Source organism: Numenius arquata, chromosome 2 (assembly GCF_964106895.1).
Source record: "Numenius arquata chromosome 2, bNumArq3.hap1.1, whole genome shotgun sequence".
In the NCBI taxonomy this organism is placed as follows: domain Eukaryota; kingdom Metazoa; phylum Chordata; class Aves; order Charadriiformes; family Scolopacidae; genus Numenius; species Numenius arquata.
In genome coordinates this window covers 36288287-36313279 of record NC_133577.1, presented here as the reverse complement: position 1 = coordinate 36313279, position 24993 = coordinate 36288287, and the positions used below count along the sequence as shown (strand labels likewise).

The 24993-nt window shown below is 36.7% G+C and overlaps 1 protein-coding gene across 1 annotated transcript in view; it reads right to left on the bottom strand.

Moving 5' to 3' along the window:
• The window catches only part of BABAM2 (BRISC and BRCA1 A complex member 2), a 175031-nt gene that overhangs the window by 106983 nt on the left and 43055 nt on the right, over nt 1-24993 (bottom strand). Inside the window, exons 5-6 of the mRNA XM_074144601.1 lie at nt 16280-16474; nt 10965-11039 (exon numbers count right to left, since the gene is read on the bottom strand). Coding sequence (XP_074000702.1) covers nt 10965-11039; nt 16280-16474 — 270 coding nt within the window. The remainder of the gene's footprint in view (nt 1-10964; nt 11040-16279; nt 16475-24993) is intronic.

The following is a 24993-nucleotide window of genomic DNA, read 5'->3' as shown; positions in this document are numbered from 1 at the left end:
TCCTTCAGTAGAAGTACTTCCTATCTATATTATGTGGATATACTTAAATATTGTTTCTGCACTCCAGACAGTTCATTATGTAATTGAAAAACAACATTTAATTCACAGACATTTTTTCACAAATTTTAACGTACTGGTAACTTGTTAAGGCCTAAGGAGCGCACCTAATTGCATCCAATGAAGCCAAATTAACGCTCCTCCCCACTGGCCCATCTCCCCAATGGACGTGCTGTTTGCAATGATTACAGGTCCCAGCACACAAAAGAAGTACAAGTTCTAGCATGAACACTTAAATCATTAAAACAGAAATAGACAACAGGTCTGAATTTTATTTATCTTTCTTTCAGTGTTTCACTGAGATGCTGCTGAACAAGGTAATCTGTCCTCCAGCCTTCTCCACTTGAAGTCTCCTTCTAAAACAGAAAATACTGAAATATACCTTATGTAAACAAACAACTACTTTCCTAAATAGAAGTTACTATAGAAATGCAAAGATTGATAGAAACATGGCACATTATTCATTAGCAATTAGTGGAGAAAATGCTGTGCATGCTGTGCAAAACAGTAGAACATCCTAGATGTTTTGTTTTGGGGGTTTTTTGGTTTGATTTTTTTTTTTTTTTTTTTTACTTTATGTTTCATGATATTATGATCAATGACATTGTCAGTATCAATTAGACAAAAATAAATGTGATGGATCATCCACCTCAGAATGTTTACTGCTGACAGTAACTGATTCAACGCTAAAGCTTTAATTTTTCTTTCTTTTTTCTAAAAAATGTATTTTTGGCTTTAACCTTTACATCTATGAAACCAAATAAAAGTCAGCAGTTGCACAGTTATTTTTCAGATATATTTAAAAAAAACCCAAACCCTCCATCTTTTTAGATTGATAGCCATCAATGGATTTTGTGTATTTAAAGAAAAAAAGTTACCAGTGCAAATCGCAGAATCCAAAACAAGAATGACTCAGAATCATATGAAATCATACAGACATACATTTGTGTTAGTACTATTCTTTCTTAAGAAGACAGATATAATCTACTAATCTGAAAGGCAGAATAAAAAAAAAAAACAGCAAAACATCCAACCAACCCATTACAGTAAATAACTGGTGGTTTTGTATACAAAATTGACTTAAAAACCTCAAAATATGAGCTGCTGTAGGACTTAAGCCCTGATCTGAAGTCTAAGGAAGAAACCTAATAGTAGAAAGAGGCTGTGGGCTCAGCACTGAAATATCCTTAACATCCTATCATCATGCTTTATGTACTTCTACATTTGCAAATGCAGATTTGCTGGTTAATGAATTTTACAGATTATTGCTACACTCATATTATATGCTCAACAACTTCTCAAATATCTTTCTTTTCAGGAAGAAGCAGAAATAGGAAAATAAAGAAAAGGTTTTAAAAATATATCCTAGATCCTCTTCCCAGTTTAAAGATCACTGTACATTGCTGCTTCTAGATACTATGGGTGGACCATGGCAGATAAAACAAGCACCATCATTATGTAATAACCTGCAATTATTTTTAAGGCTATTGAATTCCATTCTTCCTATGCAATACATAGAATGCAAATGTAAAGCAATAATACAAATTACAAGCCCTAACAAGGCAGTAAATCTGAACCAAGTCACGCAACATAACTATAAACAGAAAGTCTATAAACTTTACCACCAGATGCAAAAAAAGGCTTTTAAATTTCAGAAGCTATTCTTTTTAACTTGTTTTTCTTCATTCTTTTTTAGAAAATTAATGAAAGAAAATCCTATTTCTACTCATCTCAGAAGAGCAAATTGAGCAAATTAGTAGTTCTAACAAATTAGAGAAAAAATCACAGAAATTGAGATGACTATTGTAAGATCTAATTTATCAGTAGATGTGGCAGTCCTTTCCTTTACTATTGCATTATAAAAATAAAATGTTTAAATATAAGATAACTGTCATCAGAAATACAGTTGATTGGGGATTATGATTCATATTAAGATCATAACCTATAAAAATCATCAGCTGTGCAGAATGAGCTGTTCCAGTTGACAGATCTTATTAACAAAATCTGCCAATGAATTACAGAAAAAGCTGATTTAAAAAATTGCTTTTGGCTTTCAGCATATGGAACTTAAGGTGCTCCTGACACTAACATATTTTATGTGGTTTTAGTGACTAGTTACTACAAACAAATCATGTTGTTGTGAAAAAGTTGTACTAATAAAATTTAGTGAGAATAAAGGGAACGGATCAGTTTACAAAATTCAAATATAACATGTTCTGATTATAAAGAATACTTTTATGGGGCTTTGCTTCCCTTGGATTATGGGCAGCCAATATTAGAATAAAATCATGAAAGGATGACTAATTAAATCACAGTTTCTGTAAAAATTTCTGAAGCTTCAATGAATTATAGCAGTAACATTTTACTCTTAACTCTCCAATGCCAGAATCAGTAGATTCTGTGGCAAGGCAAGAGGGCTGACCTACTCTGCAAAACTCTGTCAAGTTAATAATTAGACTGCAGCAGTAAGACAAGCTAAGAAGCACAATGCTTCTATACAGTGGAATAAGTAAGATCTTACACTTTTACCTACAGTGAAAATTGAAACATCCTGCTAAATAATAAAAAAAAAAAAAAAGCCACAACAAAACACCCAAATGTTTACGGTTGATAGATCTTATATTCTTTAAGCTATTATGAAAAACTAGACAATTAACAATATTTTACCACCAAAAAAGTCACTACTTTTCTGACTCCACAACTTCTCAAACTGCTGGAATCATTTCACAATGTGAACACCTTTTTGTTATTTTAATTTTTAAAATTTATTTATTTTTGGCCTCACTCATTATGCAAGCTCCCCTCCTTGGAGCTTGCATGCTTCTGGCAACAGGTTGTTATTCTGACACTGACCACCATATTGGGGAAAAGCAACACTTTCTCCATGGTGCTTCATTTAGTACTTTTTGATGAAAAAAGCAGACAGCAAAAGTAAACCACAGATTTCTGGGCACAGGCCAAAATGAAAGATGGGGCTTTGAGCAACCTGCTCTAGTGGGAGGTGTTCCTGCCCATGACAGGGGGGTTGGAACTTGATGATCTTTAAGGTCCCTCCCAACTCTAACTATTCTATGATTCTTAGAGACAAGTATCAATGACATCTCTTTTTGGTAAATGCCTGCTACAGACGCAGGCTACGTTTATTCTCATGGCCTCTAGATTATACAATTTACTGGCTTCAGCTATTACAAACTATTCTGTTCTGAACATTGCCAGTACTAACTTGCACAGACCCACTTCTAATCTAAAATCTCAATGGCTCATTATAATTGCATGTTATAAAGTTTGCCTTTAAACTATTAACAGAAGAAACCTAGACAATCCTTGACGATTCAATATTCCTTTTAAATAATTTAATGCTGGTACAATAAGCAATCTAGTGAACATCAAACTGACATCTACTTTTAAAATTCAAATTATTTGCTCTGAATGCTTACATACCTCTCAAGATAAGGAACACATTATAGAATACAATTCAGGAAGTGAACTTTATGCTTCTGCCACAAAGTCTTAAGTAGTATAAGATTAACAGCAATCTATGTATTAGCTTAAAAGATCTCTATGGAAAGCATGGTGAAAGGATTGTGAATTATGAGAACCACAGTATTTCCTACAAGTCTTATAAACCACCAGATTTCCTATTTGTAAAACAGGTAAAATGACAGCTGGCACGATAGACATGACAAGCTTCATATGATGTACAGGTCCATCATTCTACTCAATATAGAAGACATATATACATTATGGGAAGATAGTTAAATAGTATATACTGAAAAATGTTCTATGCTCTTTTGAGAGGTAGCTGCCCAGTATGGTCTAAAACAGTCTAGTGTAAAAAGATCAAGTCAGATCTGGACTCTTAATTCTTTTTTGCCATTGACTTTGTAACCTTAAGACACTACACAGCAGGTTTTAGTCAGCCAGCTACCAAAATTAAATTAAATTTAAAAGAAAAAGAAAATAATATATTTTTTAATAAAATCATAGAATGTTTTGGGCTGGAAGGGACCTTAAAGACTATCTAGTTCCAACCCCCCTGCCATGGGCAGGGACACCTCCCACTAAACCAGGTTACACAAAGCCCCATCCAGCCTGGCCTTGAACACTTCCAGGGATGGGGCATCCACAGCTTCTCTGGGCAACCTGTTCCAGTGTCTCACCACCCTCACAGTAAAGAATTTCTTCCCAGTATCTAATCTAAATCTCCTCTCTTTCAGTTTAAAACCGTTACCCCTCGTCCTATCACTAGACTCCCTCATAATGAGTCCCTCCCCATCCCTCCTGTAGACCACCCTTCAGGTACTGGAAGGCTGCTAAAAGGTCTCCCCGGAGCCTTCTCTTCTCCAGGATGAAAACCCCCAACTGTCTCAGTCTGTCTTGACAGGACAGATGCTCCAGCCCTCTGATCATCTTCCTGGCCCTCCTCTGGACTCCCTCCAACAGGTCCATGTCCTTCTTATGTTGGGGGCCCCAGAGCTGGACACAGTACTCCAGGCGAGGTCTCACCAGAGCAGAGGGGAGGGGCAGAATCACTTCCCTCGCCCTGCTGGCCATGCTTCTTTTGATAAAGCCCAGGGTGCGGTTGGCTTTCTGGGCTGCCAGTGCACATTGCCAGCTCACATTGAGCTTCTCATCTACCAACACCCTCAAGTCCTTCTTCTCAGGGCTGTTCTCACTCCATTCTTTGCCCAAGCTTTATTTGTGCTTGGGAATGCCCTGATCCAGATGGAGGATCTAGTACTTGGCCTTGTTGAAATTCATTAGGTTTGCACAGGCCCACCTCTCAAGCCTGTCCAAGTCCCTCTGGATGGCATCCCTTCCCTCCAGTGTGTCAACTGTACCACACAGCTTGGTGTTGTCAGCAAACTTGCTGAGGGTGCACTCAATCCAACTGTCCATATCACTGACAAACATGCTAAACAGTTGGTCCTAATACTAACCCCTGAGGAATGCCACTTGTCACTGGTTTCCACTTGGACATTGAGCCGTTGACCACAACTCTTTGAGTGTGACCATCCCCTCAGTTCCTTATACACCAAGTGGTCCATCTGTCAAATCCATGTCTCTCCACTTTAGATACAAGGATACCATGTGGGACAGCGTCAAAAGCTTTGCACAAGTCCAAGTAGATGATGTCCGTTGCTCTTCTCTTATCCACCAACACTGTAACCCCTTTGTGGAAGGCCACCAAATTTGTCGGATATGATTTGCCCCTAATGAAGCCATGTTGGCTGTTACTGATCACCTTATTTTCACAGAATCACAGAATCACAGAGGTTGGAAGGGACCTTTTAAGATCATCTAGTCCAACCAATGAAAAAAAAAAAAAAAAAAAAAAAAAAAAAAAAAAAAAACAAACAAACACAACACAAAAAAACAAAAACAAAAACCACCACACACGCAACCCACACACACACCACCACACCACCCAACACTAATCCATATTCCCAAGCACTATGTCAACTCCTCTCTTGAATACCTCCAGGGATGGTGCCTCAACCACCTCCCTGGGCAGCCCATTCCAATGCCTGACAACCCTTTCAGTAAAGAAATATTTCCTAATATCTAACCTGAACTTCCCCTGGCGCAACTTGAGGCCATTGCCTCTTGTCCTATCATCTGTAACTTGGGAGAAGAGACCGACCCCCGCCTCTCTACAGCCTCCTTTCAGGTACTTGTAGAGAGCAATAAGGTCTCCCCTCAGTCTCCTCTTCCCCAGACTGAACAACCCCAGCTCCCTCAGCCTCTCTTCGTAAGACTTGTGCTCCAATTTTTCCATTTTTTCAGAATATTTAGCTCAAATTTTTTTAGTTAAACGGCAGAAACACTAGCTTTTATACAACTGTGCTTGTGTTTTCATATTTGCTGCAATTTGACACAAACTTTAAATGCTGTCAAATAAATCAAACTGATAAATCACAATAGCAAAGAAACCAGCCTGGAAAAGGTCTCATTTGACCCTGCATATTATACTGTACCTTTGTTTGTTCTCGACTATAGTTGATTACTTAAACATACACAAATATTGCAGTCTTTTCACAGTACTTGGAATTCGGTCTACGTCGTAAACAAAAGTTGCACTGACACCTTTTAACAGGCTTCCAAATGATGAAATCACAGTAAGAAAAAACACAAATATGTTCTTATCTTTCATTTTGAACTTGAGGATAAACTTTTTCCATTGACAGTCTTACACGCAACTGTTTGGCCCCTGGCAATGTGTCTAGACAATGTCTGTTATTTGTTTCAGTTCTGAAAGATATACACTAAATATGATGGTCATCACAAAAAAGCTCTTCAGAAAAAACAGGTTTAAAGATTTTTTTTAAATCTTCTACAAAAGAAATTAGGTTTGCTTTGCATATTTCCTTTACACTTGAATCGTAAGAAATTATTGGAAGGCTGCTGGTAACAGCATCGTAGCTAAATTCGTCCAGATATTAGCTATTCACCAGGGCACAACAAGCAGGTGCATGAGAATATGAAATGACTTCAAAAATTACATATAAGAAGGTAGAGGTAATCAGGGCACATCTTACTTAGCCAAAACCTAAAAAACTCCTTGGAAATAAAAGAAAAATACCTAAATATCTTGTTTCAACAGCATCATTAGCAACATACTCTCAAGTTCACTTACATTGTGCAATCATACTACAGTCACATAATCCAGTACAATTTGTAAATTACTGAGATGGAGATACTTAATGAATTATCATTATAATAACACATGTCCCTGAAGCTGAACATAACTACAAAAAATGAAACAAAATTTGGATGAAGTATTTTAGATGCTAAGTCAACTACCGTCATTATTACTGTGACTACATGGTATTTGTGAAGAGGCATAAAGTGGACTAGAGACTGACTCTCAAAACTAGTATGTACAGTGAATACTTGAATTTATAAAATGCTGTGGCAAAAATTAAAATGTTGCAACCAACAGGAAAGAATTCAAGCCAAAATAAACGCACTGATTAAAAATCCAATTGCAAAAAAGGGTAAGGGAAAGTATACTAGTAAACAGATTAAGACGTAAGGATCTTCCTGAGCCAAAGCCACATTCTTGTCAAGTAAGAGAACCTTAATGAAAGACATACCAGTAATGAGCCTTGCAGTAGTTTGAGCCACCAGCTTTATTCTGCAGTTTTTTCAACATTTAAAATTTTCATTTGTCAAATGGATTTGCATAAGAAAACAATGTAAAAGTGGATACGAAGGTCCACATTCAATGCAAAATGTTTGTATTGAAGTATAACTTTGTAAAGGAAAAAATAATGAAAGGGTGCCTTTTCATAGAAGTGTAAACCAACATTTCTTTTTTGAACAGTTCTTCAGCTTGGAAAATAAAGAATGATACTTTTTCTTTCAAATGTGAAGGAATGTGTCAAGAAAACTTACAAAACCAGATTTATCTGCTGCAGCCATTACAAGGAGGATTGTTTCCAAATAAATAACTGAAGAACTTTTACTAGAATTTCAGAATTCAAAGGAAGAGACAGTGTACTCTGCACTGCTCTTTGAATCATTTGTGCTCTTCTTCATATACTCACCTATTTTCCTTAAAACGCACACACACTTCAACTGAATTTTAAATTTAGTGCAGTGAATACCTTTAAAATAACCTGGTCAATCCGCCTCTGCAGTCCATAACAACCCAACTTATGCTACACCTTCAAATTTTCATTCTTTATAGGGAAAGGAGAATACTCTCACGATCATCAGTACAAAGTTGACAGAGTAAGATCTTCAGATTAGTCACTCTTTCAAGTAGTTACTGTGGCTTACTATATTCAGCTTTACAGTCACACTTGTAGTGTGATAACTACTGACATCAATAAAAATTTCAGAAGAGCATTACAAATTATTCAGGTACTAGGGGTGATTGATGAGGCAAAAATAATGGTCTTTAAATATTTCACCGGTTTTAAATACAAGCAGTATTAATCAAGCATCAAAAAAGAGGATGGCAGAGAAAGTTAACACAGGTTTGGACTTTGCAAATCATTACAGAGAAGCTACTGCACACTATAAGGCTGGCTACAGACCGGAACATAATTCAAACCCATTAAATTCTGCAGTTAAACATTAAGGTGTTAATACACTAATGGCCTTCAATTACTGATTGCTCTTCCACCTTTCAGGATAACATATTAACCATTATTTCCACTGCATCATTAGATGATCTACCATGTACCATAATCCAGCAGGTAGCATTGAAGCTAACATAACCGGCAGACATGATAGAAAATAAACTCCGGTTATTGCAACAAATGAAAGATCTATTTATGCCAAAAGTCCACCCAAAAAAAAAACCAAAAAAACCCCAAACAAAAAAAGAAGTAAGACAGATATGGACAGCTTAAAAAAAAAAATATCTGACTTTTTTTTAAATAGCTTTTTGAATTTCAACCACAATGGAGTAGCTCCAGTTCTACCTGCCTTTATATTACTGGCATATGAGATGACATTCATATAACTGATAATGTCAGAATACAAGGAGCTAAAGGCACCAGGGGTAAAAGATCCACGACTGCTACAGAACACCCTCTGTCACAATCCATGCTGGAGCCTGAGTCAAACCATTCTTCTGCCGTCAACATACACTACTGCAATAAAACAGTATTTCTTCTCCTGTGGCTACTCATCCAGACTACACATCACGTTCCTCCCACAGACAGTTACTTGTCAGTTTGCATAGTAGAAGTCTGCATAAGAAAGCTAAGGATTTCATAAGTACACTGCCCAGCAAGAAGGTTCTGCTGCTGTAAAAATCCAGGCTATTACATACAAAAATACATAAATTTTAAAACCCCAAAGCGAAGACATTAAGATTTTAGAAATGTCAAAAGAAAGGTAGACTAGGAAACTTTGATTCTGCTACTTTCTGAGTGTGTCTCTTCATGTCACACAATCTATATACACATGCAAAATAAATACACGTTTTCCTTCAGACTAATGAGTCATTCAGTACTCAGGGTGAACAACGCTCCAGGAAGCAGTTGTGGAGCACTGATGATTTATGCACAGTATACCAACCTTGTTTAGAGGAAGGTGGAAGATGTTTAGTGAATGTGATAGGGAATTACAGTAAGGAAGAGTGTGCTCTCATGCATTAAAACGTTACTCTTTAGAAGCAAAAGTAGAATCTCTTTCTGCCACAGGGTTCCTACACAATGACAGTTACAATGGAAGTTATATACCACCTTCCAACCTTCAAGTCATGTCACTTCCCCAGAAGCTGAGGAGAGGTATAAGAGAGCCCTATGACTGAAGCTACTGAATATGCTGGGTATGCACATGTCCTAAAATTCTTGATCAATTTAAAATTGTTCCTGGAAAATATGACAATTTGGAGTTCCTGCAGGAGCAGACAGCATAGTTCATGTCAGATGTTCTCAGTCTCCTTTCTTCCACAGGGCCATCCAGAAGCAAATCACAGCTATCCTGCACTCCAGGTGAACTGTTGCTGCATCCTGCTTCTCAACACCATCGTTCCTAGGAAGGCCTCGGCCAACCCTCTTACATCTGACTGGCAACATTCCCATCAAGTGAGAAAAGAAGGCTCTGATTAAAGACAGCACCTGGGAGAAGGGCTGCTACCATGAACATAGGAACAAACTGAAAATTACTGGAGGCTTTTGAGAAAGTTAGGATTGGCTCATTACTCCAACAGCAAGCAGTCTACAGAAGGTAAAGAGATCATAGGATACTGACCTCAGACTACAACCAAAAATTTCAGTTAGATTACAGTTCTGCCTGCCTTTATTTTCATGGTTCTTAGCTCGAGACACCTAACTGAAGATTCACACTTGCAACTGCAATCTAACAATAGTTGAAGACAGTTCTAACAATAAGATGAAGAGGAGGTAATCGGATCTACACTGACATTTTCATCTCAACACATTAGTTGCTAAACATTAAGTAGCTGTTCTTCTTTCCAAATATTTAAAAGTAAAAAGCTGAGTAAGGAGGCAGACATGCAGTTTAAAGGAAAGATGGGTTGTTGGCAACATCAGCTGACTCAAACCTTGTCTGCAGTAGCAGTTCTGACACTTCATTCTGACAGTAATGATAGACAGAGAGAACCCAGAACTCACACCGTGTTCTCTGAATATAGTAACATTGACATTATGATGGGCTTCCACAGTAACTACTTGAAAGAGTGACTGTCCACCTGCTGTGAAAACCACTCATTTCAAATTATTCCATGTTGATAGTTTGTCACAAGTTTTTTTGTTTGGTTGTTTGGTTTTTTTACTCCCTAGCAAAGAAAGAAATACTTTTTTCCAACACACATCAATACTCTGCAGTCCTGCTTTCTAAAATACCTTGTCAAATTAGCGTTTACTGTAAACAATGAAGCAAAGTAATCATCAAAACCTTCAGTTCATGTCATCAGTACTTGCTTTCACTCCCTGTTAAGAAATAGTATATTTAGTTTGCTTTTCTGTTTCTATTATCAAGGCTACTGGTGCAATTGGACTGCTCATTAAAAAAACCAACACTTAAATAGCAGGAAATTCCATATAGTCCTATCAAAGGAGTTTATCTGGAAATATTTAAATTTATTCCCCAATATGATACCTTAGGTACGGTCAAGCCTTTGGTACTTATGATATTGTCTAAAAAGCCAGAACCTCCACATTGTATACAGTCTTCTACAACAATGCAAATCCTGCAAGGTCTTTAAGAGTGACAGATATATATTTACTACCTAGTAAAACAGCATGCAAAACAATAGTATGTCTAACATCACCTTGCCAAAATATAATCCAATCAGATTTAGAAACAGTGGACTTTCAAACTCTTGGAGAGGAGGTGGTCAGGGAAGTCAAAATAGTTACTAAGAACATTTCAATAATTCATACTCTCTCACAAATACTGTCAACTTATACATTTGTTTTTACCTTGAGAAGGTAGGTAGGAATATTGCTGAAGTCTACAGGCAACTTTAAGAGGAAACGAGCTGAGAATTCTCCAGTCTGTGGAAAAAAGATAACACTAATGAGACCCGGTGCCTAAAACAGAACCACAAATTGAACACTCTGAGGATGAAATACTAACCAGAAAAATGTGTAAGAGCTCATACCAAACAGAAGGGTTGAGATTTAAAACATTTCTCAATGGAATTACTGAAGAGGAAAAAAAATAATTTACAGATTTCACAGATGTTATATGAGAAAATATTTTAAAACCATAAAACATCATTGCCAGTAAGTCAACAGCAAAAAGTAGTCATAATACAATAATATGCATGACAAAAATCAGACCATACTTTGTTAGGCCCTAAATATAGATATACCTTGGCTGTACTCATTTCCGGACAAAGGTCCAGCGAGACCTGCAAATGGTCTGAAAGCAAAGGTAAAAAACTAACAACTTTATAAGAGCATATATATAAAATAGAGGCATCTTCACAAACATTGCAGGTATACGTAAAAGAATTTGTGTTGAGTAAGGTGTGAATGTATCAAAAGTGTCCTCTGAATAAACAAAGAGGAAAGAACTGAAGCAGAAGGTTTTGTAAAGTTTGTTTTCAGAATTATGTGACTATTAACACCTAGACAACTGTTTACTGAAAATTTGCCAAGCGTCCCCTACACATTGCATTTTTTTTATGCATAAAGTGTATGCAAAGGAAATGGAAAGGATTTCCTTTCTGTTTCATACACTTCCTTAAAACCAGACTTTTCCACTTGGTTATGAAGCAATGAAGTTGGCTCTTTTTGAAAAACAAATGCCTGCCTGATTTCCTCCATATTAGCTTCTTGTAATCTCTATTTTTTAATTCAATAAAGTAGCCATACAGCAGCTATATTTTTCATGTTGAATTAACAGTACAAAAAGCATTAAACATTAATTTTATGCAGTTAATTACAAAATATTAGGATATCTTGGGACAAGGTAGCAAAATTTTTTTCAGTTTTAACACTTCCCCTTTTTTGCATACATACACTACTTAGTTGTGTGATGACACACAATTTTTAGAAAACAGCACTTTGTTTTAACAGGCAAGGGGAAAAATCAAAGCTTTATGAATATGCAGCATTTGCTCTCCCCACAGTAACATGTATGTACTACTACACTATTTCCTGAGAATAATTATCTGTACCTAATTTTCATTTTAATAATATTTTAAGTGTTTTACATAGCCAAAGTGAGAAGAAAAATACTTCAAACAAGAAGTGTACAAGATACAAATTTTAACAGAGTGCACACGCATCTCTGGTGAATGTGCATATTGCAATTCTCATTAAGGGTGAACGTAAATACTATACTAGATTTAAACAGGATCATCTTTATTGTGTATACAGCTATACCTTGTGGTAAGCAAAAACCTGTAATAGGTCTGAAATAATAGAAGCATCCTTTCTAGAAAATGCAGCAGTGACCTACGGAAGAGATGTAGAGAACCTTGACAGTGAACAGGTTGCCTGGAACCATGTCCAGACGGTGTCTGAATATCCCTAATGATGGAGATCCCACAGTCTCTCTGGGTAACCTGCCCCAGTGCTCAGACCTCTCAATATTCACGTGCTTCTAACCCACTCAGATGTCAGAAGGATAGCTCTTGGGCCACTGCTTTAACACATTTAGTAGATATTACCACAAGAACTCCACACAGCTATGGGGACAGCTTGCCAAAGGCTACAACTCTTCAAGAGGAAAGCATTCACAGTCACCTACACTGATACTGAACATTTGTAATACGGCTTTGCAAGTACTTTTGTCAGTACTTTTGCCTCCCCTCTCAATTAGCTGTGCTAATCCATAAATTGCTTTGAGATTAGCATAAGAGAAAACATGAAGTCTGTCACTGGCCATATACCACCAGACCACAAGCCTCCTTAATCACGGAACCCACCAATTGCTATGCATATTGATTGGCTGAATATAACACTGAAGAAAACCAGCTTGCTGATGCATAAGCCCCTCTGAGAAAGTACTGGCGGTCAAAGCCAATGGAAACTGGCTTTCCAAAGTGAATGGTAAGCTGCTATGCAGGGAAGCTGAGGAATATAAGTGATTGTTTGCTAAGGATGTTATTTTCTGTGGTACTGACATGAATTAAAACCAAGAAGGAAAAAAATTTACAGAACTGGATTCCTTCAATTATTTTATGCCTAAATTAAGCAAACATTTTACCCCAAGCAACTAAACACATAGAAAAAGATGCTGTATTAGGCAGATAAGCAATGCTAGTATCTATGCCAATTTGTTTCTTTGTCTATGTATCAGGCATGAAGTACAGATAACTCATTCTACTGTCACTAAAGAAGGAAAAAAAGGTATCTTGAATGCAACCAAGATCTTTCCAATGGTACCTTGCCAGTTATATCATTTGCCAAAAGGGTTTGTGTGATGTTAGGTTGTAACCCACTCTATTGCCATCTAGCTCAGAATTGCCCTTAAAATTTGTCCCTGGTGGTCATGCAATAGAGGCAAAGCAATTGCACACAGAAACACCATGCAACAAAAAGTGAGCCTATATTAATTTAAAGCCAGACTCTGAAACCTTTCCTGATGACACTACTTGTGAAGGGAGACACCAACTTTCTGATGCTGTATTACTTATGCATGCAGAAAAATCACTGACTTCTTGTTCATGTATAACACAAAGACTGCTCTGATGACAGTCAGGGCACTCACTTTTTATTCAGAGTGAAATGGGTATTACAGACAGTGCTTCTTGTCTGGACTTAACTTCCAAAAAATGCCGTACAACATTTGCCATAAAATCCAGAAAATTATTTCTGGTAAAATACCAAGTCTGATGAACAGAGATGGCCACTGAACAGATGAATGGCCTCTGATAAAAACATCAGCTGCTCCAAGATGTAGAAGTAGATACGAACTTGCAATCTACATCTTGTATGTCATTCCATCAATATTATTCTGCAATGCGTGACTTCTGGAAGTTCTGTGGAGGGGCAGGGAGCAGGCCCTGTCCATGGTGCTCACCCACCCAACCCCGACCAGCTGGTCACAGCCACCGGGTCCAGTCAGATCAATTTCTGGCCAGAGCACTGAGGGATTAGATAGTTACTGGACATCTGTGTCAGATGGTACTCTGCCAACATGAAGCTACTACGGTAGATAACGGTTTGTCTATTTGTCTAAAGATCTTGGAGATCACTTCAGAAAATTGAACATACTGGAACAAAGGTATGAAAGCAAATTTCTGTTCCATTTTTGGGACACAGCACTGAATTCAGGCCTCCTCTTCAAACTTCAAACTCATGCACTTAAGATGATTACTTTCATACCACTGTGCAAGTTTCATTAATAGATGATTATCTCAGAAGTCTGCTGAGCTAATATCAATTCCTGAGAGGCAGCAATAATACAAATTTCAACGACTTCTGGGCAGAGGATATAAGACGCAGGTTACCTCTTGCTTTTCAGATAAGCGCTGCTATTGCACTGATCATCAACACTAACAAGACAGTTGTAAAGGACATGAAAAACTACACAAATTAGTTTCATAGGCTGGAATTTTAGGACACTCACAAACAAGCCTCTGTCATGTAGATACCAGGTACGCAGAATCTCTAAACAGGACTATCAGTCTTCTTGATAGAGAATGTAAACTTTGAATACAAAGCATACACCACAGAAACCTCAAATAGCTCTGCAATGATTAAAAAGGCTTGTCTCAAAATATACTTAAGATTTATTTTATTTGGGTATTTTTAACTAAGACAGTAATTCAAATGCAAAAGAAGTTCTTTATTCAGTCACCAAAGACTGTAGAAAGATTCAAAAGGCTTTAATAGACATGGCTTTCCAATAAAAAAAAGGATAAAACCCCTAGTTTTCTACAATCTTGAGTAGAATTTTGGCAGCTGCCAAAAATTATGATAAAATCTCAGGATGGTTCAGAAAGCTTTCTGCATTTCAATAAACCAGTCTGATGATATTTACAGATGTGGCAAGTTGTTTGCAATGCAAGCTATAGAGAATAACATTTAAGAACAAATTAATTTCAATGAAATATTCTGGTCTATAAACATAAAAGAGATCTGAAGTTCTCTGACATAGAAAAGTTGACTTGGCTTAAAATAAAAAACCCTAGATGCCTTGTCTAAAAAAGAAAAACAGATGAATATAAGTACTGTGAGTTGTAAATAGCCTTGCATCACCTATAACTTAAGGAAGATTAAAGTGACATAATGCTGAATTCTAGGCCTGATAACAGGAATGCTGAATTTTCATCAATTTTCAGATGGCATCTATTTCAGAAGATACTGCTTCTGAAGGTCAGTATATCTCAAGAGTATGCTATTGCTGAAAGCAAGAGGGGGACATATTCAGCATAAATACAATTAGGTATTTCCTGATATATCTTATTCTGAACATCACATGATAAATATATTACCAGCAGAAAAGGCTGGTTTTTGCAAAGCTTACTCTGTGGCAGAGATCAGTTAAAAAAAACAAAACAACCAAATTACACACTAATCAAAATGTCTCCATTGCCAATAGCATCATTTTAGAAGGCTGAGATGGCATACATAGAGTGTTTCTACACAGCATGGCACATCTCCCAGGCAAAGGGTACAATTTCAGGAAATAGATAAGCCTGTTTAATGTCTGACTGTTGTATGAAGACATGGTGCTACAATGTCACTGCTCTAGTCCATCTCACCTCCTCCTGTCCTACCACAAAAAATTAGTAGGTTTTTTTCCCTCTCCAGTTTAGGTTCCTGAAACGACTCATCTCAGCTGAGACAAGTGCCGGAGAGATACAGGCAGTTGCAGCTACCAATTAAATCAACTCAATTTTAACGTGGAATCATACCCTAATACATTCTACCCCTAAGCAGGCTGATTTGCCCAGGCAAGGAGTCATAGCAACACTGTTATGCTGCCTCTCAAATCTTCAGAGCTAACTCATGCTTCTGCATAACATTTTACTGTGCCCTGTAAATACTGCACAGACTTTTCAAGAGTTTTCATCTACAAATCAGATGAACTACCATCAGGTTGAGAAACAGTTACTCACCAAGAAATCTGGTTCAACCAAGGTAGTGGAATGTCAGCAATGTACAAAACAAGGAACATAGAAAGTGAGCTGGAGTCAAACAAAAGTTTTCTCCATTGGAAACATAAAGAACAGAGATCCACAGAGACAACTCAAGTTTTCCAAGGCAAAAGCTGTATTTATTAAAATGAAAGGATCACTAAAAGCATTTTTGCAGAAACATTCTCAATAGCTTACCCAGTTGTTTTTTTTGCCAGCATAGATTTCCATGTTTTCTCCATACTGGGGCTCTTCAAGTAAAGTCTGATACTCAAACATGAGACGGGAGCTTTCACGTAATCGGCTGCACTGAAATTGATGATACTGCTGCACAAGCTCTTTCACAACAAGCAGGAGGCATTCAGGGTTTGAAGGATTCCAAGAAGCTAAATTCTGTTGAATTAGAAAAGAACAGAGACCAAAATTGTTTACAGCCATAGAAAGACAAGCACTCCCCCTTCCATACTGATACCAGAGGCACATATGCATGGGGAAGCTTTGTGACAAAGCTAAGCCATAATATCAAATGCAAAGGTTGTATCATGCTTTGGAAGAAAACCAGGTCAAACAGCAAAAAAAAACACCTTAGTAAAATTGAGAGTCCATATAGGGACCTACCAGAAAACTGATAGCAGGGCTACTACCAGGCACAGATACGCCCAAATTACCAACCTATTTTTCCCTAAAATTATACTGTTGCATCTGAGAACTTGAAAAGTTTGAATTAAAAAAATCAAAACTGATATGAAACATACAGGGATCAGGTAAGTACAACCTCACACGGTATCTGACTCAAAAAGCAGTCAGACAAGTGAATATACCAAATTAACACCAACTACGGAAATTACTCTGCTCCATTATTCAAACAGTGGATATAGTATTGACAGTGACGGAGCAAATGGGTTCTCTTCTGTTGCCTCAACCTTGTGCTTTACATCACCTTGACTGTCTCTTCACTACAGTTACCTTGACTCATCTCCTTAACACAAATGCCATCCACACACAAGTCTCTTCAATGTGCCTGGCAGAAGTTTTTATTACAAGTTGACTGTATATGAAGAAACACAGAAAAAAAAAATCATAGAATGGTTAGAGTTGGAAGGGACCTTAAAAGGTCATTGAGTTCCAACCCCCCTGCCATGGGCAGGGACAAGTTAATACAATGAAGATAACTGTGTCAGTAGCACAGTAGCAATATTATTTCTCAGTTTAACTTCTCTAACATTGGCTTAGACCACTCTTCCATGCACAGTAAGTTTTACTCAGAAGGTTTTCTGTGTTACAAGCCATACCTAACATGATCAGTGTCGCATGCCTACATCTAGTTGACCCAGAATGGATTTATGTTAAGGGCAGATGAGAACTCACCCTGTATTCCACGCTGATAGGACATGAGACAGTTCTGATACAAAAGCCAACATGCTTTGTACTTAGGTCCTCAACAGCTGTTGATACAAGCTCAGGGCATGTTAACAGAGTCATGCAGCTTTTGGTCAGCTTTGCATATAAGCAATATTATTCTGTATCTGTATGTCACATAAACATGTGACAACAAACTAGCTGCAACAGGTTTTTCAATTGGATGGATTGTACAGATAACATCAAGATCCTTAGAACTGACAGAGATGTCTGCATTTTACAACCAAATGAAGATGAATATAGTAGCTTCAAATAAAATTACTTATCAGTATCTGAACCCAAAGTGGTTGCTCTTGTCCTGGAAGTTGCAAATATTTCATTAACAAATAATATGCATAATTTACATTCTTCAGCAAGGACAAGAAAAGCATTAGCCCTTTTTTACCTCTGCAGTGGAAAAATGCTTTGGTGTGCATCATTTTCTACAATGAAAGGACAGAAAACACTTCTGTGCTTTGAAGACACTATCTTAAGACTGCCTTGTATCCAAACACATAAAAATTTATGTTTCTTAACCTAGGTTAAGTAAACGAATGAAGCTGGATAAAAAACACGTCCCCTAAAATATATAAGCTATTAATATTTTTTGTAACACCAAAACTAATAAATACAAGTGAACAGGTTGCACACAGAGATTGTCAAGTATCTGTCTCTGGAGATACTCAAAACCCAACTGGACAAGGTCCTGGACAGCCTGCTCTATCTTACTCTGCCCGGGCAGAGGGGCTGGACTAGGTAGATAGTCTCTAAAGGCTCTTTCCAAGCCCAGTTATTTTTTGATTCTGCGAAAGCATTTACAAAAAACTCAAACACAGGCAGATGATCTGATCAAGGCAAGACTCCATAGTACTGATCTGAAAAGAAATTAGAGTTGTGTACAGATTTTATCTTCTGATACTCTGGAGAGTCAGATAGAAAGCTTAATCAATTATTCACCAAGCACCATACCTTCAGCTCTACAATGAAATCTACTTGTAGCCTAATCTCTAACTATGTGTCTATTTCCTTTAAAAAGGCTTATAATTTTTATTCTCTCAGGACTGTAGTTCATGAGAGATACATATATCATATATCCCTTCATATACCATATATATAAGTATATGTTCATATATATCCCTTTGGAATGGTTTTATACAGACTTCAGTATACGTGTATGATGGCTTAGTACTTCAAGCACTTATCTTTCCACAACATCTTAATTTGGAGGGAAAGAAATACAAAGTTATCAAAATTAATCTCTCATTTTCAACATCATCACTTAAACATACAAGCCTCATTTGTCAGTGAAGACAACATGAAATATCTTTTCCTTCCTTGAAAATCTTGCCTTTTTTTTTTTTAAGGAAAAAAAATCTGTAGTGTTTACTAAGGCAATTTTATCTCAAATCTTACCACATGTTGTTTTTCCTGAAGTCCCCAGTCCTGGAAGGGATCAATTTTAAGAGAATCTCAGCTACATTCTACCCATCCCCTCCACTCCTCCTCATTTAAATTAATAGCTACCAGAGAGGAAAAGAAATCTGTGTATGTACTACCTACGTATAGAAAAAAGAGAGACAAAATTCAAAGAAATACAATCTAGGAATACAATCCTTTTCCTATCTATCTCATAAACATGGTTTTTAGACCACTGTCATGACTTTCAGCAACACAATTCACAATTTTTGAATGACTGTGGCTGGCAGTGCTGCATTAACTGTCTACACCACTCATTCCTGTGATTAGGATGAAAAACATATATTTCTGTCATACATAAAAAAGAAAATCGTTGGGGGAAATAAAAGTTTTGGAAGGTGTTGCTCTTATTCTTCAGAAACACAGACATTGTTCTTGTTTTGACAAAAAAAGAAAATTTATAATCTTAGAGTGTGGATGGAGCATTTAAGGGAACACTTACCTCTAGAGTACAGATTTGGAAAAAGACCTTATGTTTACATAATTTACAGATTCACCCAAGACTGTCAGGCTCAGCTGAAGAAAGCACCAGGACATAACTGCTGATCATGATTTGCTTTATTTTACATGGATCAACAAACACTTCAATGAACAGCTACAGGATTAAACTGTACTGCTATACTCCTGCTCACTATGATTCTGGTAGAAAGGGCTGCCTAGCATTGGCTATACTTGAACCTCTGCATTTAGAAGCTACCTCAGAGTCACAGACTCCACATTTGACCATGGTTTGAAGTAGAAGTACTCTGTTGTTTTTTTTCCTCCTAGAGAGTAAAAACATCAACTAAATGGGAATATTACCATTGCCATATCTAAAAAGGAAAAATATATTCCAGAGTAATTGGTGAACAGTGAGATCCTAACATGGTCATACAAGTTCCTCAAATACATACTACAGAGTGACTGAAAGCCTTGTTCTACCTTGTCTGCCATCTACAGCTGATAAAAATTTATTCCCAACTTGAACCCATTTAAGCCTATCCAATTCTACAAAATACCAGAGAACATTTTTCAGGTAGACAGCGTCTTCTAGGAAACACATTTTGTTTCACGCAGTCTGAAAGCAGACTGTGTATAACCTTAAATTTCCTGTTCCCAAGCTGCTGCTCAAATAAAGCATTTCCAGAAAGCCAGAGGATGTAATATGCCAGTACATATTGGTATCAGCCAGACAAGTGGGAATAACCTTTCCTCCTAATGACACTGGTATAACACAATAGAAATGTTCTGTCAAAGGAAATGACCAACAATATTTTAATAACTGACCTAAACGCAACCGAACCTTTTGTTTTTTAAATAACATTACACTACAGAACAAAAAAAGAGCAAGAGGAAATCCATTGTCATTTGTCCAGCATGGAGCTACAGTATTGCTCTCTTCAAAGAATTCAAGAGCACTGCATCAAAACAGTGTTTATGCTGCACTGCCTTAAAGCTACAGGAATTAAAACGAATGATTTGACTGTAGGATCCTTATTAAATACCTTTAATTCAGTAACTAAAGATTCAAAGAAAGTATGAACTGGTTATAAAAACAAATCACCTGAAGAAAAATTAAACTACCCACCCAGAACACGCATCAATTACAATGGATTCTCACTGATTGAAGAGTATATATACAATGGTTACACAAATTTTCTGTAACAGAAGTTCTGATTTAAATAAACATTATTTTTTAACTTTAAAATTATATTATTGTAGTGTTTGTTATTTGGAAATTGGCCATCATATTTCTAGCCATTTTGTTGACTTTGCAGAAGTGCTGTTCTTTTCAGAAGATCTAAATTTATAAATTTTAACACAAACAGTTCTGAATACAATGACATATTTATGTACAAAATTTCTTCTTACATATTTTTAAGTGTTGCTTATTTGCCCTAAGCACTACGTTCATTCATATGAAAATACTTTAAATCATTTTATTGTGATCCAATTTCAACAGTATGCCAAAATACACGCTACATTGTTCTCTAGGTTTCAAATGGTACCCTCCTTAATCTTCCATTTTTTAAATCAAAGACAAAGTAAGCAACTACCTGTAACATACATTGTTGAAATCTAGCTAAAGCAGAATTTGTTATTTATCAACTTGATCCCTTGTAGAATGTCTTAATCACTACAATTTCTGCATTACAATGCCTCTTCTGAGAACATGCAAGGACTTGTCAATGAGTAGTGTCCCTGCAATAGTAAGTTTACCTCCTTCTTTAGAGATAAAGGACCTTCTAAATAAAATTTTATTTAGCAATACAGTATTGTATACACTATGAGAATTTGGAAGTTGCTTTAATAAGCTAAATCTCAAACTCAAGGCTTTGGTGCAAAAAGGAGTAGCAGCCTGTGAACTTCATTTTCTGGTTGTTTGCTTGAAGGCTGTATTCCAACACTAGACAATACAGCCTTTTAAGAAATAGTATTTTAAAATATTCAAAACAGAAGAACAGAGCAAACCTCCAGTATTTCTGTGTTCCATAGCTCCAAGTTTTTCTACAAAACTCAGATCTTGCGTAAGAATTATGCTCTGAATGCAACTTCAAAATTATGAGTTTTGGTTGTTACGGCTTCAGAAAAACCCTGGAAACATGAAAATATACATAACTTCATTTTCTACAGCCAGATTGTTGAAGCCTGGCAGGTATGAAAAACTCAATTAAAGAAATAATCAGCAAATATGTATACAGCAAAGACTTTTTGCTTTCTGTAACTTATATCAAAATTTCCTTCAGCTCCGCTCTCCAGGACCTTCAATTCTGGCCCAGATAAAATTTATACATTCACATCATTTTACAAAAATCACACGCATGCTGAAAAGAGAGGGTTTTTTATCTGATATTGCTATAAAAATGCAATTAAAATGAATTTTATATAAAAATATGAGCCACTGACTGGGTACTGACAAACTAGCTTACATACTTCACTCAATAAATCTTTTCTAATTTGAAATGAGATTTCTGCAGACTTTCCAGAGAGTTAATCGAATTTTACAGAACAATCACTAATGCACTTAAAATAAAAAAATCCAGACTTGGATCCAATTCCTTCTCTTGTTTGCCAACAGATATCTTTAAGTGAACTCTGCAGTGCAAACTAAGTTACTCAAAAGTTAGCCAGCTAGACTGAAATTGGCCAACTGTACAACAATATACAAGTATGAATCAAGTCAAACTGTGCATCTGCAACTAGCTCTGCATTCATGTTTATCTCATATGAAGGCTTACATGCCCCTATCAGATCGGTTAAGATAATTTTAAACGTTATCATTTTTTCAGCATATCATGGAAGAACTTACCTGTCGTTTCTAAGCAAACAGATGGAGACTCAATTAAGCAATTCCTTTCTGTCTAGACACTGCTTTCATATCTGTCCATAATCTCCACTAAAACTAGGAGCAACTCCACACTTCAGATCTTAACTTTAAGTTTTTAATTGGCTTTTGGCTTGGTCACATAGCAACTGGTGTAACTTGCACTTTCTATAAAGGTAAATCGTTACCTCATCTTAAGCAGTTATTTTCATTGCAGGTTTAGTAACATCAGAAGACGACAATGTACAACGTATTTTCTTGTGGACACAAAAGCCTGGTAATGTCATCTGTGATGACTAGCTAAGCCCCATTCTTCCAATTAGGAAACGAATTTAAAATGGTTTACATGGATGAATTCAAAAGACAAGTAGACACGGGAAAAGTAATGGGACGAGAACTTCTGCATGATAAAAGACCAGACCCAGGAAGCATTGTTGCCCACAGCTGTAGTTATTGTCATACAGAAGATGGCCAATAACTATTTACCTATTTGTGACTAAGCAATTCAACATCAGGAAGTTGAATGTTCTTTTGTGGCTGAAGCTTCCCTGGCAATTGCTAACTTTTCCCCATTATTGGACTAAGTTTCAGGAAAAGGTCTTTCAGAAAATAGCTGTGTATATCTCAGAGTAATTAAGCAATAGCATATACATCCACTAGTTTTGCTCTCCATCTCACCCTGTATTGCAATATAAATAGAAAAATAATACTCAATTATTACACAGAGACTAGTAGACCAGAGGCATCCATTAAACTGTGTCTACATTGGAGAAATCCAAAGTGATTCAGGAGATCTATTCCAAAGATCTGCCAAATATTAACTTAAACAAGCTCATGGAAGAGCATAATTTTCACTAAGTATAACCCCACAGATTTTGTTGGGGTGCAAAGTCAATCTTCGAATACCCTGGGTCTTGGCCCTGTCTCCTGACAGGAGGTGGCTGCATACTAAGTGAGCAGTTCAATAGGGAAAGTTTTTTGGACCATCAGACACAACCAAAGTGTTGAGAAAATGAATTCATCTAAAGTGTGTATGTGTGTATAAAGAGGCAGAGTAAAGATATTATAAGGCCACCCACAGAGTGCATTTTAAGCCATTTCAACAGTAACTCATTTAAATGAATAGCAATGACACCAAGTGGATTTCAAAAAGAGACAAAATTTGCAGCCAGACAGTATCAGTTTTAATAAGATCTTCTTAGAGGTGCGGCAAGTGAAAAACCCTCACAAAGTAGCTTCTCAGCCCTACCAGCAAAGACATGCAGAATTTAGCATTCCAAAGTAGCCATACTATTCAACTTTTGGCAAAGAAACCACATTTAAGTTCTGTTCTGGAACATTTTGTGCTTTGCAGTCTTTCCTTGATCTTTCCAAAAAGCTAATCAAGCACCAATGCAAACTACTTAGTGTCAGTGATTACCTATTCCCCTTTTTTTCAGAACATAATGCACATCGTGTTCCATAAGCAGCTAATTCATAGCATCCTTCACAGGTTACTGTTTATTTCATAACTCCAGGCAATGTCTGCAGCAAACTATAATTCTACGCTATCAGAAAGAAAATACGATAAAAATTTCTAATTGATCTGAAGTTGTTTTTCTTTGAAACGTGTTTAAATATCCAGGATGCCAGAATATCTTCCAGGAATGTGATTTTAAAGAAGACAGATTGTAACTGTTTTTCCTGGCTATACTACAGGAAACAACAGCAAGATCTTATTTTAAGTTAGTGTACTTTTGTATTTCTAAGCAAGAAATTAACTTTCACGAGAAAATGTCAGTAAACAAAACCACCCAAGCCCATAATAGTGGTAATGCATTTCTATAGCATCTTTCATCCAGAATTATCATAAAGAATAATGTAAGCACAGATTTGCATTTTTTTTATATCTCTGCACACCACATGCACAAAACTTGTATTGTACAGTGGCTTAAAATCAGTACAAATCTAAGTTTTTACCTGAAATGAGAAAGATTACACTGTGATATCAGCACTTATGCTCCATATAAATACAGAGGAGATATGGGTCCAGTGGTTACAGCATTAGCCTGGAAACTGGGATATCTGTTTTTGGTCTCTGCTCTGCTGTAGTCTTCATGGGCCACCATGGGAAAATTGCTCACAGAAGAAGGCACAGGATAATTATCTGCCATATGCTCACATCTTTCTATCAACAGATATTTTTCACAGTATTTGCAGGGCTGGAGTGTTATAACAACTTCAAAGGCTTCAGTTTCTTAGCAGCCAGCACTTAAACATCCTACAGGCTGCAGTTTCAAATCAATCACTGTAAACCTACATGCCATCTACTTGTCATCTTATTTTCACAGGTTCTTCATATCCCCCTCCCCCAAAGCACCACTGGAACAACTTTCTGGAGTGATCTGCTTGAAATGATCATTTTTGGGCACAAGCAAACATCAAAACTTAACATTTCATAGAAACAGTTCACCTCAGGAGCACTTTTGTCATGGCAAATACAACCAAAGAACTTAACAGACCTTGTGTTCTCTACTTTTTTCTCTATTTATTGTGTGTAACAGATAAAAAGTTTGCATAAAGCAAAGCTTGGGATAGTTAGTATTTATTTTATGTTTTTTGTGATAGTCTGTGAAAATTAGATGCAGAAATTACAATAGCTTATAAAAGCTTAGCTGAAATTTCAAATACCTGAAGGCCTTGAATTAGGATGAAAATACAGAGCAGGAAAACAACATACTAAGAAATGAATTCT